Source organism: Drosophila serrata, unplaced genomic scaffold (genome assembly GCF_035046125.1).
Source record: "Drosophila serrata isolate PLE 108 unplaced genomic scaffold, ASM3504612v1 contig_382, whole genome shotgun sequence".
In the NCBI taxonomy this organism is placed as follows: domain Eukaryota; kingdom Metazoa; phylum Arthropoda; class Insecta; order Diptera; family Drosophilidae; genus Drosophila; species Drosophila serrata.
The window spans coordinates 8,411,317-8,427,124 of record NW_028257280.1 but is presented as its reverse complement, the minus strand read 5'-3'; the positions used below and the strand labels follow the sequence as shown (position 1 = coordinate 8,427,124).

Below are 15,808 nucleotides of genomic sequence, written 5' to 3'. Positions count from 1 at the left end.
ACTTTAGTGACTGTGTCACGTACCGCGCATTGCCTGCACTCGTCACAGAGTGTAATTTGATTATGCAAGCTGCTCGGCGGACATTACGGAGGCCAGCAGGCAGGCGGCAGGATGTCAGGACATCCAGTGCGTATGAGCGATCCTTGGGGGGCTAACGGCGTGACTCCTGATTTGGCACTGATTTAATTTCCAACTGCAACTTGCCATAACTCTTTTGCAATTTCCTCTTACTTCTGTTTCCTGTTTCTGTTTCTATTCCTGGCCCCAACCGACAGCTGAATCACATTCTCGTCCTGCCCAATTTGGTAAAGTTTTGCGAGATCTGCGAGAGTCGCGACCACATCAAGTGGATTAAAGAGCGCTGCCTTAAACTGCAGGAGCAAGTGGCCATGGATGATACGATTTCACATCAGGTAAGTGGGCTGCACTTGGAATCGATACAGTGGAAGGATTTTAATTTTATTTGCAAGTAGTTCTCTTTGAAAACATTCAAGTATCCTTGATATTCGAGTTCATTATATTTCAATCAAAAGCTTGTAACTCAGTGAAATCAATCAATCAATCAATCAAAAGCTTGTAACTCAGTGAAGGAATCATTTCCGACCCTATAAATCATATATATTCTTGACCAGAATCGACAGCCGAATCGATCTAGCTATATCCGACAAGAATTTAATTTTTTTTAAATTTTCGAATATTTGAAAAATTTTATAAGGGGTTACATCATTAAAATTGTCAAAAAATGTACGAAAAATTATATTTTTAAAAATTTCATATTGAGTACGCAGATTTATTAAACTACTAGAAACTAACATAGGAGTGGGTTCTGAATTAAAATAAATGCATTTTTGGCTTTGTTATGAGATTTTTAAGCATTGATTTGCAGAACAAAATTGTCATACAAAATGTCGATCCTTTAATTCGATTGCAATCTGCAAAGGTATATAGACTATGGCTTTCCGAAGTCAGTTTCCTTCTGGATATCTGTTGCTTTATGTTATTTATGAGAGAATATCAAGTTATTAACTATATCTTCAACTTATCTATTTTTATTCATTAACAAACTTTGATAAAATCAATAACCTTTGATTAACTTTAATCACTTTCGGTTGACTGGTTCTCAGTGTATCTTTCTTGCCATTTTCTATTGTTTTTGATGGTAATGTTCTCTGCATTTTCCAGCACATAATCTACTTACTGTGCCGCAGCCAGGCCCTCCTCATACCCAGCCTGGGCGAACTGCAGGCACTGTGCTCCCTGATTGGCAACGTCTACTTGAAGAGCACGCACGGCTTCATACGCATCGCCACGCTGCAGGGTCTCCTCTGTCTGCTGGAGTGCTGCAGCAAGACCAACACGACAATGGGCAGGATGAGCGAGGAGCTGACATTGTTGCGAGCCCTAATTGTGGGCTACATCAATCGCCATGGCATCATTGATGAGAGGTGAGTCCTAGGCCTGCAACGGCTTCCGCAATCTGGCAGGAGAGCCTTTCGAACGTTATTTGCCTCACTAAGCAATTAATATCCTCTCATCCAGCTGGTAGTTATTATCGTTGCGTTTACAGTATTTGGCTTAGACGAAAAGTCGAGTATACTCGAGTAGCGAAGGCTCTACCTGGTACCATCTTGAATTGAAACTCATCAACTTGGCCTGGAGGGGTGTCCTATCTGGCTGGGCTCCCGCTGCTCCTGCCATGTCTGTATCTGCTCCACAGATCCACTCACTAATGGCAAAAGTTCTCATTTCGCATTAGTTACCTCGTCTCATCGGCATCTGGGCTCTGTGGTCTGATGTGGTGGTGCTGCTTCTGCTTCTGTTTCTGCTTCCACCTTGCTGTTTAGGGTGTTATCAAAAAGTTTTCAAGGACTGCGCCGGAAGCAGCCGGGTCCTCTTCCCGCTCTGTAAGGGATATGCCAGCAGAGGAAGTTGATCTAACTCGACAACGTGCGGAACATCGATGAACCATGGCCATTGAAACTTTTGCTCTGCTGCTTTCGATAGATTTTCCAAAGTCAAGCGCACCCGCAGCACTCCCTGCCCTGATCAATGGTACTATGGTGTTGTGCTGTTGTTTGCACTCGCCAGCGAATTCTAATTATTGGCTGAGCAGATGCTCCTCCTCGTTTGCGGCTTTTGATGGAATTTCATATGCTGCGCTGCGAGCGAACCGAAAGTTTGTTTTGCATTGCCCTGACAAGTCCTGGAAAGGTCCTGGCGTTAAGATTTAAATTCGTAACTTTGGTATGGTGCAACCTTGAACGAAATAACTCAAAATTCCGCCACACACAACATTTATTCGGCAAACGCAGCGTGTGCGAAAACCTCAGCGAAAATTGCAACTCCTGGGATGCTGCCCATAAAATCAATGGACGGCCCAAGCGACCACGGCAACTAATCAGCGAGCAGCAGGCCAGGCCCACACCCGTGAGCCCTTCGTTCGAACTAATTATTTTGTAATTTTACGCGCCAAAACCAATAAGGGAGGAAGGGAGGGAGGCATCCTGGCGGATGCAATGCTGCGGTCATCAGACTTCTAATTAATTTAGATGGAAGTATGCCGCGGGCAGCTGCTCCGTGTGCATCAAGGCTATCGCTTTACATTTTACCCGCCGGACTTATCCCTCGTCTTTGGTCTCTCCTTTCAGCCCCCTGCAGTTCAGCGTGGAGCACACCAAGCTGGTCTGGACGCTCAATTACAGCCTGATCGAGTGGACATCGAAATTCGTGCCGCAATGTCATCTGTTGTCAAATGCAGTCATTGCGGCCAGCAATTTGCTGAAGACGACCGCCGACGGGGAGCTGTATCTCTGCGTTCTGCATGTGAGTACCGCCACGGAGGGTATGGAGCGAAGCGCAGTGACTTAGCATGCCACTTAAATGGTTGTCAGCCTTGTCTAGCCGCCATCAGGCCACTTACTAACTGTCAGCCAACTAGCCGGGCACAAATCTGACTTCCTGCCCTGCCGCCATTGACCAAGAGTAAACGCTGGGCAATCTGCTGCCCATCCTCCTTAGGGCTCATAGCCCCGGAGTTCTGGTGACTTGCTTGGCTTAGCCGGGGCAACCCACGTTGCGCTTAATTGGTTTTTTGATTGACAATTTTCAAAGCGGACCGAGCTGTCATGCCAGCGGCGAACCCCGAACAGAAAAAGCCCCAGGACCGGGGCTGTCATAACTGAAGGAGGCGCGGCCAAAAAAAAAAAAAAAACAAAAAAAAAACGAATGGCAGCAGGGGAGCAAAAGCCGAAATGTTTATTGGCCAGACCGGAACTCGCACGTGTTGCGGGTCAATTGCAGCCCGTTGCCAAATTGAACGTAATGAAAAGGGTTGTAGAGTTGCGTTCCCTATAAACATATATGTCATATATGCTATATAGTGTATAAAGTATAAAGAAATTCCTCAATTGGCGGGCGTAATTTGCTGGCATTTAATATAGAGCTGAGATTTTAATTGCAGTTTACGAGTATGGCGAGCGAGTGCGCGGCGAGTAATTAAAAACTGTTTTTGCACTGCATACTTCCGGACGATGTTCGGACGAAAATTAAATTCGACTTTTTAAGCAATTTATGAAATTTGCACGCAATTCAATTGTAACATTTTGTTGCTTTCGCTGTTGGCCGTTGTTGTGGCTCTTTGCTGGCCATGTCCTTGTTGTTGCCTCTGCCTTTTGCTTTGATGGCCGCAGTCGGGATCCGGATCCGAATCACAACCAATGGCGGAGCTAGAGACGGGGAATAAGCGGGAGAAAGCGCAATGGCGCGCAGCGACAACAGCGGCCATAACAATAACAATTTGCCACTCAATTAGCGTGGCCATTACTGAAAAACCCACTTAAGTATGCAATGATAAAAATTCAAAAGCGAATCGAGAGATCCGCCCTGCCGCCCAGCTATTTCTATGAATTGTCCTTCGCCCACTCCTCTCTCTCTCCCTCCACTGCTCTACGAATATATTGCTTATTGTATTTATTTATCTCTTTGTCTCTGCCCAGGGCCTGGAGCGCATGGTGGTCAATAGTGGAGTGCCTTCGCGTGGTGCCCAGCCTACTGGAGTTGGAATTGGAGTAGGAGCAGGAACAGGAGCAGGAGCAGAAGCCGGAGTTGGAGTCGTGGTCACACCGCAGATGCGACATAAAATTGAAAAACTTGCACTCGAATTGTTGAAAATGGAAAATGAGAAATTTTCGATTCCGGCATTGAAATTGCTTTTGTCCTGCATGTATGTGGGTGAGTATTCGAGGAGTTTTCAATACTCGGGGCACAAAGGAAATAACAAAAATAATACCAAGATCAAATAAGAGGGAGAACATGAACACGAACACGCAAAAGGGAAATCGAGGGGGGCTGACTGGGGAGAGTAACAGAAATATTTTGTAATTTCATTTAATGCCGCATGGGCCGCGAATGGGTTCTGTTGTTATAAGAAAATTGCACAAAGGACGAAGGGAGATCCCAGGCAGAGGAATAAAGACTAGGGGCGAGACAGAGAGACAATTGAGTGCGTTCTGGGGGGATGTGGAAATGGAAATGGTAAGCTGAAATACCCAATTTCAAATAAAACAGAAGCCCACACAAACACAGAACTTTAAAGAGACTCCCCTGACAGGAAGACATTAGTCCGTACGCCGGCCAAGTGTACTATATTCTCTTTACGCGCCCCAATATCCTTTATTTGGCTGCTGTCCCGTGTCCTGCGTACTGTGTGCAATGTCCAATGTCAGATTTTAAATGCTTTCGCCGGCTGGCCGTGGCGCACTTTGTGTGTTTTGCGGGTCAACAGTTTGGCGCTGATCATTATGGCCATGAATGCACTGGCATTCTGTGCCCCAGCCAGAGAAAGGCTAATTGCTGTCGCCGGACAACACACACCACCGCCGACTGTTGCTCCTGGTGTCCCGCTGCTGCTCCCGACGCATATCTCGGCTGCCGCTGGCCAGCAATTATCCCTGCTGCCGTTATTAGCGCAATTCCAGGACAATTATTATCGTTTCCACTGTCGCACACACTCCCGGACAGCCGCCAGCTCCTGTCATGCACTAATTTCCCTTATGCTAAAATGTTAGTTTGGCGGATTTTGGGGTCAAAAGTTAGGCTTTTTTAATGCTAAATAGGGGCCTTGCGTAAGAACCAAGTAATAATAGGTGTCCTTATACAAGGACTTTTATTTATTTTTAAACCAACCCACTCAAAGTAGGTTTACATTAGGTATAGTAAATCAATATTTGTGTAACATAATTTTTTTGGGTAAATCAAAGTTTTTCAATTATCATAACTCAGCCAAAAATGCATTAATTTTACTTCAGAAACCACTCCTATATTATTTTTTAGCAGTTAAATAAATCTGCATACTCAGTTTAAATTCTAAAAAATTCAATTTTTTGTAAAATTTGACAATTTTAACGATGTAACCCCTTATAAAATTTTGACATTTTCAAAAAAGCTAGATCGATTCAGCTGTCGATGCTGATCAAGAATACATATTATTTATAGTGTCTGAAATGACTCCTTCACAGTGTTTTAAGCTTCTAACTAAAGTTGGGAGTATAACAATATATTAGGTAAGATCTTACTATACAAATTATAATACCCTGCAACGGTGCAATTAAAAAACAGGTAATAATGCTGATGAAATAAAGTGAGTTATTACATTTTAATCAGTATGGAAATACAGACTAGTAAATACAAAGTTAAATATAAATTCTGCTACTAGCTTCTGTTCCATACTGAGGAACTCCTTATTTTGGGTAAATGATTGGGCTTCCGGTTCTGTGACGTTTCCAGGGTGGAATCATTTCCCCAAGAGTGACGTGGCCAAAACACAGTATGGCCAAGATGATAACTTTAAGTTGCAACATGGCTTCTGCTTATGTCTAATGCAAGTGGGGGACTGCTCTATTTAAGTGTCTATAATTTATACAAGGAATAATTTAATTTATTGGAACAAATCCATTTACTTCATTGTTTACTTATATAAACAAAATGGAAGGAACAACAAAATGAAAGCAATCATATGTTAATTTTTAAAAGGTTAACACATTTGCATACTCAATTGAACATTTAATAAAATTCAACCCCTTTTGTAAGACCTGACTAGATCAACTCGGCTGTTCATCCTGATCAAGAATATATGTATATGATTTATAGGGTCGAAAATGACTGCTTCACAGTACTTTAAACTTATAATTAAAATTAAATAACCCTGCAAGGCTATAATGAACGAACGCGTAATAATTCTGATGAAATTAAATAGGTATTTCCATTTTAATCAGTATCGAAATACAGACCAGTAAATAAAAAACCGAAATATAAATTCATACTGAAGCACTCCTTACAACCTTAGGGTGGAAGATTCGCGCGGATCGTTGACTGGGGATCCCGTCTGTTTGCGTTGTGGAGGCCACCTACCAAAAGCGACGTGGCTTAAGCACAGTAAGGCCAAGATGATAACTTTAAGATGCAACATGGCTGGAGCTTATGCCTAATGCAAATGGGAGATTGCTCTATTTATGTGTCTATAATTTATACAAGGAATAATTTCATTAAATGGAACAAATCAATTTACTTATATAAACAAAGTGAAAGAAATAACTAAACATTAAGGAAGAGAAAGAAGTGATATTTAAGAAAAATGTGTAAAGAATCTGAATGCGTTATAATATTTGTGCCTTTATCTATATTGTAGATTAGATAGAGTAAAATTCGACAAATTCTATAGGCCATTTAAACATTTATACAATTTTAAAAAAATGTTGAAAAATTTAAATTTTTGGCGACAACGCTAGATCGATTCAGCTGTTCATGCTGATCAAGAATGTATATAATTTATAGGGTCGGAGATGAATCCTTCACTGCGTTTGCAACGTTTTTGTCTGAAATTATGATACCCTTCAAAGACTTATAAAAATACCAAGTGAGAGTTTCCTCAATTTAGATAACTTAGTTAGAGAAGCTAGTGTAAGATATCCATGTGTCCTGGACTTAGTGCAGCTTAGGCAACATGAGTGCTCATCCTTGTTTAGTTCATTAGCCAGGACTGTTGTTTACGTCGACATTCTCAGGTGCATATGAAAATCGCCTCGATACGGGTCAATCGTAATCCGCTCAGTCTCGTTTCATTTCAAAAGCTAAGCCAATCGATTCCCTTTGCTCCACTTCGTTTTCCAACTGATTCTCTTTAGACAAGAAAAAACAGCCGTCAACCATTTTAAGGCTAGCAAAAACGTAGAAGATTTCCCTTCGATTTTCCTTGCTTTTACCGGCCATTTCTACGATTACAGGGATGTGTGTGTGGGTGTGGGTGTGGGTGTGTGTGTGTGTATAGGCAGGTGTTGCCAACCTGCTGTGCTGGGCCATTCTTGGCCAGAAATTATGCAAGTCGTTCCACAAATATGTCGAGGAATGGCCGCGGCAGGATGCATGCGTAGTTGAAAGTGCGTTGGTGGTGCCTTTCCATGTTTGCCATGCACTTTGTCAGCGGCACAGGATTGCCGACTGCCGAGTCCCTTTCGCCGTGGCCACAGCTCGCAAATCCTTTGAGAAATGTCAATGTTTGTGTAGCAGCCCATTCGCGATGCTTGCTTCGCCCACTAAATGGCGGCAACTGCCTCGATTTTGGGCCCTGCCAACACAACACACAAATCTCGAATACGCAAAACGGGAATGGAACCAGACTGGGGGTTCCAACTAACGGACGCATCCTGGCGGAAGTTTGGCCATTGCTGGGCATGCTTTTTTGCTCTTTTTCCGCTTCCTTGCTCCTTTTTTTAAAAGAGTTGTGGGGGTTCCCAGAGAAAATAAACAAAAGACCGCGTCGCCGAAGACAATACAGGTTGCCCAGCACCAAAAAAAAAGGGAAAAACGGACGAAAAGCAAAGCTTAATAAAAACACCGAAACGGGAGAAAACAGGGAAAGTCGAAAAAAGCGTTTATATGTTTTCCCCTCAAAGTTGCAAAACGCAATAATAAATATTTGCGGTCATATTGGTCAGTCGGTTAGGGAAAATTGTTTGAAGCCGGAAGAAAATAATGCAAAAGGAGTGAACCCCTTTTGGACACCCCTTAATGTATATACTACTTACATTTTGTTTTATTTATTGAATAATCAATAGACACTACAAAGATAGTCTAGTCTATATTTTATGCCCTTGCAGGGTATTATAATTTCGGTCAAAAGCAACAAGCTCAGTGAAGCAGTCGTTTCCGACCCTATAAATCATATATATTATTGATCAGCATCGACAGGAGAATCGATCTAGCTTTGTCTGGATAAAATTTAATTTTTTCACAATTTTCGAAAATTTCAAAATTTTATAAGGGGTTACATCATTAAAATAGTCAAACTTTGACAAAAAATTGAATTTTCTAAAATTTGAAATTGGGTATGCAGATTTATTAAGCTACTAAAAACTAACATAGGAATGGGTTCTGAATTGAAATTAATGCATTTTTGGCTTCGTTATGAGATTTTTAAGAAGTGATGTGTAGAAAAAATTGTCATATAAAAATCTGAATTAGTATTGATCAATGAATGTGAATGTTTTATTCGATTCGATCCTATAATTTATTTGCCAACTGCAATGGTATAAAAACTTTCGCTTCCCAAAGTTAGTTTCCTTTCTTTCCTTATTTTATTTTATAATCAGAAAACATAAAACGGGTACGGAATATTCGTATTAATGATTCCTTACAGCTTGATCTGTGTTGGCTACTGTATTCATTCTTCTCTTCTATAAATTTCCTTGGTTTTTTTTTGCAACAGCACACTTTTACTTAACGAATTTTAGAGTTCTGTTAGGTTTTCTTATTTTCACCGTGCATTGCCTGCGGCAATTGTGGCGCGCATAATTGTGGCCAGGCGCCGGGCAATGCCGCCAAAACCCCCCACGCTGCGCAGCCTCCATATTTGACCATACTTCATACCCATTCAAAGCCAGCAACAACAATGCCAAAATTGGCAACAGCCAGCCAAACAAGCTGCCCGCAGGCCAACAGCCACGACCAACAATGTTAAGCTGCAAAACAAAAGGCCAAAGCCAAAGTTGGCGCGGCCAAAAGGCGGCTCTCGGTGGGGTTAAGGGATGTGGGCAGTGCCTTTAGAGGACGAAGGGTGGCAAGGTGAATCGCTCCCTGGCATTGTAAATAATTCGATGCCGCTAAAAACCACACTAAGCAACCGTGGCTCCAGTTCGCCATGGTTGTGGCTTTTAGCGCTCTCTCAGGTTGCCATCATTTTTCACCTGACTGAGAAGAAGGTACGCACATTTATTTGGTGACCCCATCCCCACATTGAAGGATTTAATCGAACAACATCTAATCCATGGCATTGGATGGCGTTTAATGGTCGAGAGTTGCTTCAGTTTTCCTTCTTTTTTTTTTTTGTTTAGTTTTCAATTTGATGGTCATGGGAGAAAGTTTAACTCAAAGCGTCGAGCTACCGAAAAATCCATAAAATTTAAATGCAAATTTATGGACGTGTGTGTCCTGGGGATTCGCTCGTTACCAGGAAGAGGAAATGAGAAAGACGAGACTCGGTGAAGTGCGAGGAAGGGGGAAAGGAAGGTGAAAGGCAGGCAGTGACAGCAGTGGCGTGTGAAGGACCTCAAGCATGTGAATAATGGCCATCGGCATGTGCCTTGAAGGCTGCTTTGTTAATTAGAAAGTTTCACTTTCTTCTCCTGCCCGCTTCCCTATACCATTTTTAAGGCGACTAACACATTTGGTCTGGTCTCCTACCTGCAGGTTCTACTGCCCAGCTGGAAAACACAGAGCTGTCGAATGGGATCGTCCAGGACGATCCGGAGATAATCGCCCAGCAAAACGACAAAGTCGATATACTTTTGCATTGTATTAAATCATCGACTCGAGATGCCGCCTGGATTTATGGACAAGTGCTGTGCCAAATTATTCGTGATTTAGTGCCACCGAATGAAATATTGACGAAGGTCATAAAGGAGTTTGTGGCCATAAATCAACCGCATGGCGATGTTATTGCCATGATTGTGTATCAGGTGAGTGGTAGCCAAAGATCTAGTAAAGTAAAAGGTAAAGGTAAAGGTAAAGACGCTGTCCAGTGCCCTGCAGGCAGTCGTGCGTGGCTCTGAATGAATTCATGTGTAGGGTTCATTTTACGAGTCCAGCCCTCAAAATCCTTATCCGGTCTGTGCCCGGAGACCGGAACGGAATGGGGCCAATGCAGCGCTAATGTTTGGACTTGCCACAAGTCGAAAGGGTAAAATACTTGCCGGCAGCTGCCATCTGCCTTCGGGAGGCAGGCCCACCACATGTGTGCGTGCGCGTCTGTGGAATTTTTGGCAGCTTGAAAATTAATGGAATTCATGGCTACCGCTTGGACCCTGTCCAGCGGCAGGTGGCGAGTATGTGGGTCAATGTGAACCAGAGTGGCCGACTCTGGCACTGTGGTGCCATAAAATGTTTTCATTAAGTTCAAGGTTACCCGATGGTTTTGCGGAGCGTGCATGGAAATTAATAAAACCGAGCTCGGCCCTCGCCCAGGGATTGAGCATTGGAAGCTGGAGACTGGAGGCTGGAACCTCTTATCGCTGGATCCCGGAGCGCCACAATTTGCACTGTCATTTGCAGGCAAGGCCCGCCGGTGCGGACCGGATTCCCAAGCAACGGAATTTCATTAGCCAACTTTCTGCCACAAAGTATGCTGCCGACTTTTGTGGCCTCCCCCCAAGAACGCACCTTTTGGAGCAGCGCAATAAAATTTAATTTCCGTATTGTCGGCATGGCCTGGCTTTTATTTAAGCATTTCGTTGCCACTCACTAACCCGTTCCCTGTCATACTCCATCCCTCTCCACAGGTCTTTCGCTCCGCCATCGACTCGTCGTACCTGCAGATGCTCCAGGACTGGCTGATCTGCACACTGCCAACGTTCCTGGCCCAGCCGGAGCAGCAAGGTGTCTGGGGTCTCAGCGTCATCTTTTTATCCGCCTCCATAAATCTGCATTTGATTAAACTATTTCCGCTGGTGCTCGGCATCGGGGCGGCCAACGCGGCGACAACAGGCACAGCGGCTTCCAGCGGCATCAGCGACGGCCCGAAAATTGGGTCAACACGAAATTGCATTGTTCGTGACAGCTGCACAAGATTTCCATGCGAAATTGAGTGGCGAGCAGCGGGAGCGCTTCCGCGAGGCATTCACCAGCTACGAGCGGAGTCAAGTCTACGGCAGGATGTTGCAGCGACTATAAGCCTGTGGCAGCCTGTGATGCGAAAGCGATAGTGATAGCGATTGCGATAGCATATAATCATTTGGAGTGCTCACCGAGAGCACAGATATTTATCTTACGTTTAATTCCAATTGCGGAAGCAGGACGAAGGGAGTTTGGGGTCCAAACTTGCTCCAAAGACAAGCGCAAGCGTGAATAACTAATTGCCCCGAGCTGTGGAGAAAGTTTTGTGCGGATGCCGGACATGCGGCCCTTCTTCGCGGCCAAAAGAGAACGAAAAGTTTTTTAATAGTTGGCGAATTCGAAATTAATTTATGCTTTACATTATGTGTAACTAATATTTAAATTATTGCAAACGAATGTACGCCACCCCCGCTTGACTTCCCCCATCTGGTCGAAAGTTTAACGAGGCCACCAGGAGGAGAGCGACCCGCAATTAATTCCCGTGGCTTTCGACAAGGACCCTGGGCAAGGACCAGGCGACGGAAATTATGTTCTTGTCAGTTTTTTGGTAAAGTTTATCATTTATTTATTATAACGACGCTGCCCAAGCTAGGCAAAAAAAGGGGGTAACGAACCTCGCCAAAGGACGCTGGTGAATATTAGCGGCTTAACCAATTGCCGGCTAATTCCTAATCAAAATTACTTAAAAATTCCATTATGCTAACCCTAAACCTTATCCACTTGTGTAATCAATGTAACAATGTAACAACCATATTGTTTAACGAAATAAAATCACAAATGAAAAGCACTTCTCTCGAGTACTATCACTTAAGGGAAAGGGATATATACGATATTTGATTTTTAAAATGCATAAAAGCCGGCCCAAGTACTTTGCCAACTAACCGAGAAATTCGTTTTTGGATTACCGAACTATATGCAAATCGGTTCGAACTTTTGCGCTTTTACCTCCGCTGGCACATGTACCGGGGCTCCAGTGCGTTCTCTTCGTTTTGCAGTCTTAACAACAAAGCGCATTAAAGTTGACAAAATGTTTCTTCCTCAAACTATCGAAGAAGTGCTGGACTGGAAAAACTAAAGTAGTTCAGCTAACTGGGTTTGTGCTTGAATATCAGATGCTCTGGATGGAAATTATGCAAAAGTCTGTTCTGGCTTTGTTTTAATAAAATATTGGTAATGTTACAAACTGTTTTTCTATTAAATGTTGTCATTGGTGAGATTATGGACATACGGTGTAGTGTAAAGGCTATTGTTTTATGAACTTTTAATGCTTATTAAAAGGAGTCAGTGTAATCTCTAAGAATTATATTTTGTAAAGAGGATTTAGATAAGGTAAATGGGGTTACTTATTATTTATTAATAACACTTGGTGTTCTTTATTTCTTTCATATTTTGTTTCATTAGAGCTAATATTTGGTTTTTACAGAGTTTAGCGAAGCAGGTAATCATTATCTTTTGTTAATAGATTTTGTTATAGATTATATATTTCGACAAAGAAAGCTCAGTCTTTGAATATACCTCATCTGCAGTGTATGAAGATCCTTTTTGGTGCGTTACCTTTTGTCGGCTGCGTGTGTTTGTATGCCGAATTTGACAGATAAACTTTCGAATCGAGTGTATGTGCCGGCATGTGTGTATGGTGTGTGTGCTCTCGACAGAAGGACGGAAGGAAGGTGGCTTTGTGTGCATGCAAAGCTTGCCGGAAATTTGCCAGTTCAACGCGAAACGACAAAAAGAAGGAAGTTGCAGCACACACACCGAAATGAACTGCAAAGCTGTTCAAACTTGTTTTTCTGCTTTTTTGGCGCGCCACCGCATTATGCAATTGTGGGCGTGTGCCCTTAGTGTGTGTCTCCAACTTGAGCCCCCTTTCTGCTCCTCTTCTTTTAGCTCCACTGATATTCAGTGTCAAGACAATGTGCCCATTGTCGCCATTAAGCTGCCAGCTGAGGAGGCCAAGAGGCAATTTGGCCACTTCTTGCCGTCTGGGCCATAAACTGCAACATTTCGGCTATCAGCATTTGGTTACGCTTCATTTGGCCAAAAACGGGCTTGGGCTTGGGCACAGATTGTGCCACTTCTCCCTTTTCCCACCTTCTTGCCGCTTAGGGATTAGTCCGGTGGTGGCAAGTAAGTGACCGAGCGCAGGTATCAAGTATACGCCCCGGTGGCCAGGCCATGAAAGGATGCCACAACAGCAGCAGGGAAACATTGAGAATGTGGAACACTAAAGCGTGTTTCGTTGTCACTCGTTACCTGGCTCTCTGTTGCTGTTAAACCTTAAACTCACCACGATTCGGAGTTGTTCTCTTTAGTGTGGCACTCTCTTAAGCCAGGCGCTCGCTCTCTCGCTCTGTCTCTCTCACGGCTTAGAGACTAGGTCAGTAGTGTAACAGTCTTCCGTTTCCGTTTCCATTCCATTCCAGCACGCCCACGTAACGGTAACTGCTTGGTATGCAGCCAGCACAACGGGATGTGCCGCAATTTCTTAATACTCGAATGGCTTTAAGCGGTAGGGACACAAAGTGAGAGAGAGATAGAGAGAGGTGGAGGGAGAAAGCGACAACTGTTACACTCACAGTTATGATTATTGTTATTATGATAATGTCAGCGGCATAAGCAGCCGCCGTCGGTGTGGTCGCTGTTGTTCTCAGCTTTGGCGTTATTGTTTGGCTATGAAAATGCTTTATCCTTGGACTGCGACGGAACGGGAAGGGAAAGCCAAGCAAGTTTGGCCAGCGAAGCGTGCGCTTTTATGGTGCCAATAGTTGCCTTTAGCTTTATTTCGCCAACTTCCTGCTGCTCGCTAGCAAATCGAATCGATCCATTGATTTTCCCGCCTCATTTTGCAGGGTCTTTTATTTCGAACACCCTGCTCCTGCTCCTGCTCCTTCACGCTGAGCCTCCTCAACGAAGCTCATTTGAAATTTTGATTACATTGCCAACGAGCCGAAGAACCTGTCAGCGACTGATACGCATTAATTACGTTACCTGGTGTAAAAAGCAACGCCTCGACACTAGGCGACGGGGCCCGCTTATTAAAATTGAATAAATTATGCAAAAGTGCGCGTGGTGGCTCCACTTGGCGGCAGTGTTTCAGCCAATACCCTCACTCCTCCAGGATGGGATGGGATCCGCGTGAGATGGACAACGCATAATTAATTCCGGTCAGTCGCCAGAGCTGAGCGAAATGCAATCAGCATCTTGAGCCTGCTGCCAAAGTCAGGGGTTCCTTAATGGAACACATACCTCACAAGGAGTACTTTAAACTGATGTCTGATGTCTCTGGGATACTTCAAAAAGGGAACATGAATGATGTCTTCCTTAACTGGTCCACAATAATCTTATTACGTTACTTATTTACATACATAGCAACTAGAATCCTTATATTATCCTTCAGGGTACTCTAATTTCAGCCAAAAACGTTACAAACATAGTGAAGGAGTCGTTTCCGACCCTATATATCATATATATTCTTGATCAGCATCGACAGCAGAACCGATCTAGCTATGTCTGGATAAAATTTAAATTTTTCCAAAATTTGGAAAATTTCAAAATTTTATAAGGGGTTCATCATTAAAATTGTAAAAATTTGGCAAAAAATTTAATGTTCTAAAATTTGAAATTGGGTAAGCAGATTTATTAAGCTACTAAAAACTAAATTAGGAGTGGTTTCTGAATTGAAATTAATGCATTTTTGGCTTTGTTATGAGATTTTTAAGCATTGATTTGTACAAAAAATTGTCATATAAAAATATTGATAATATCGATTCAAAATATGGTATTATAACTTCAGTCAGAAGCTTGTAGAACGTGATGGAGACATTTCCGACCCTATTAATTATATATTTTCTTGATCAGCATGAACAGCTGAATCGATCTAGCGTTGTCCGGCAAAAATTTAATTTTTTTCCAAATTTTCAAAAATTGCAAATTTTTATAAGGGGTTACATCATTAAAATTGTCAAAATTTGGCAAAAAATTGAATTTTTTAAATTTAAATAATAAATAATAATAATAAACTAGCATAGGAGTGGTTTCTGAATTGAAATTAATGCATTTTCGGCTTAGTAATGGTATTCGAAGAACAGTGATTTACCCAAAAAATTACTATATAGAAATATTGATTTACTATTCCTAAATATTAAAACCCAATATGCTAATATCCTACACAACACAGAGAAGCTTTACCAAATTGATATAAATGCATTTTTGGTTTAGTTATTATAAAATTTGAGGCCAGAACCCACTTGCATCTTGGAGAAATATATAAAAACAATCGGCTTTCAGAAGTAAGTTCCTTTTAAAAAATTATAAACCTTACAAGTTCTACTTAATAGTTTCAAAATATGTATGTACATGTAAAAATCAAATTCAGAGAACACAAAAATTTGCATTCCTAGTTGACTTACCTGTGGCTGCACACCAATGGAGACTCCAAGTGGGATCTCCGGAGGCTGAGGAGCACGGGGCCTTAGAATAAATGAATGCCTGAGTGGCTGTGCAAATGAATGCGAGTTCGAGTGATTGCACAAATGCAGCAGGCAGGAGGCAGGTGGCAAGTGGCAGGTTGCAGTTACCTCCCTTCTATCGATATCGATGGCAGCGCGAATATTCGACAAGTATTTCGCTTTCATGTTTCACGCGT

At 42.7% G+C, this 15,808-nt stretch overlaps 1 protein-coding gene across 1 annotated transcript in view; it reads left to right on the top strand.

Moving 5' to 3' along the window:
* htt (huntingtin) overlaps window positions 1-11,950 on the top strand; it is a 42,780-nt gene extending 30,830 nt beyond the window's left edge. Inside the window, 7 exon segments of the mRNA XM_020955496.2 lie at window positions 276-413; window positions 1,183-1,445; window positions 2,649-2,823; window positions 3,996-4,230; window positions 9,742-10,010; window positions 10,830-11,047; window positions 11,049-11,950. Coding sequence (XP_020811155.2) covers window positions 276-413; window positions 1,183-1,445; window positions 2,649-2,823; window positions 3,996-4,230; window positions 9,742-10,010; window positions 10,830-11,047; window positions 11,049-11,220 — 1,470 coding nt within the window. The 3' untranslated portion in view covers window positions 11,221-11,950.
* The last annotated feature ends 3,858 nt before the right edge of the window (window positions 11,951-15,808 follow it).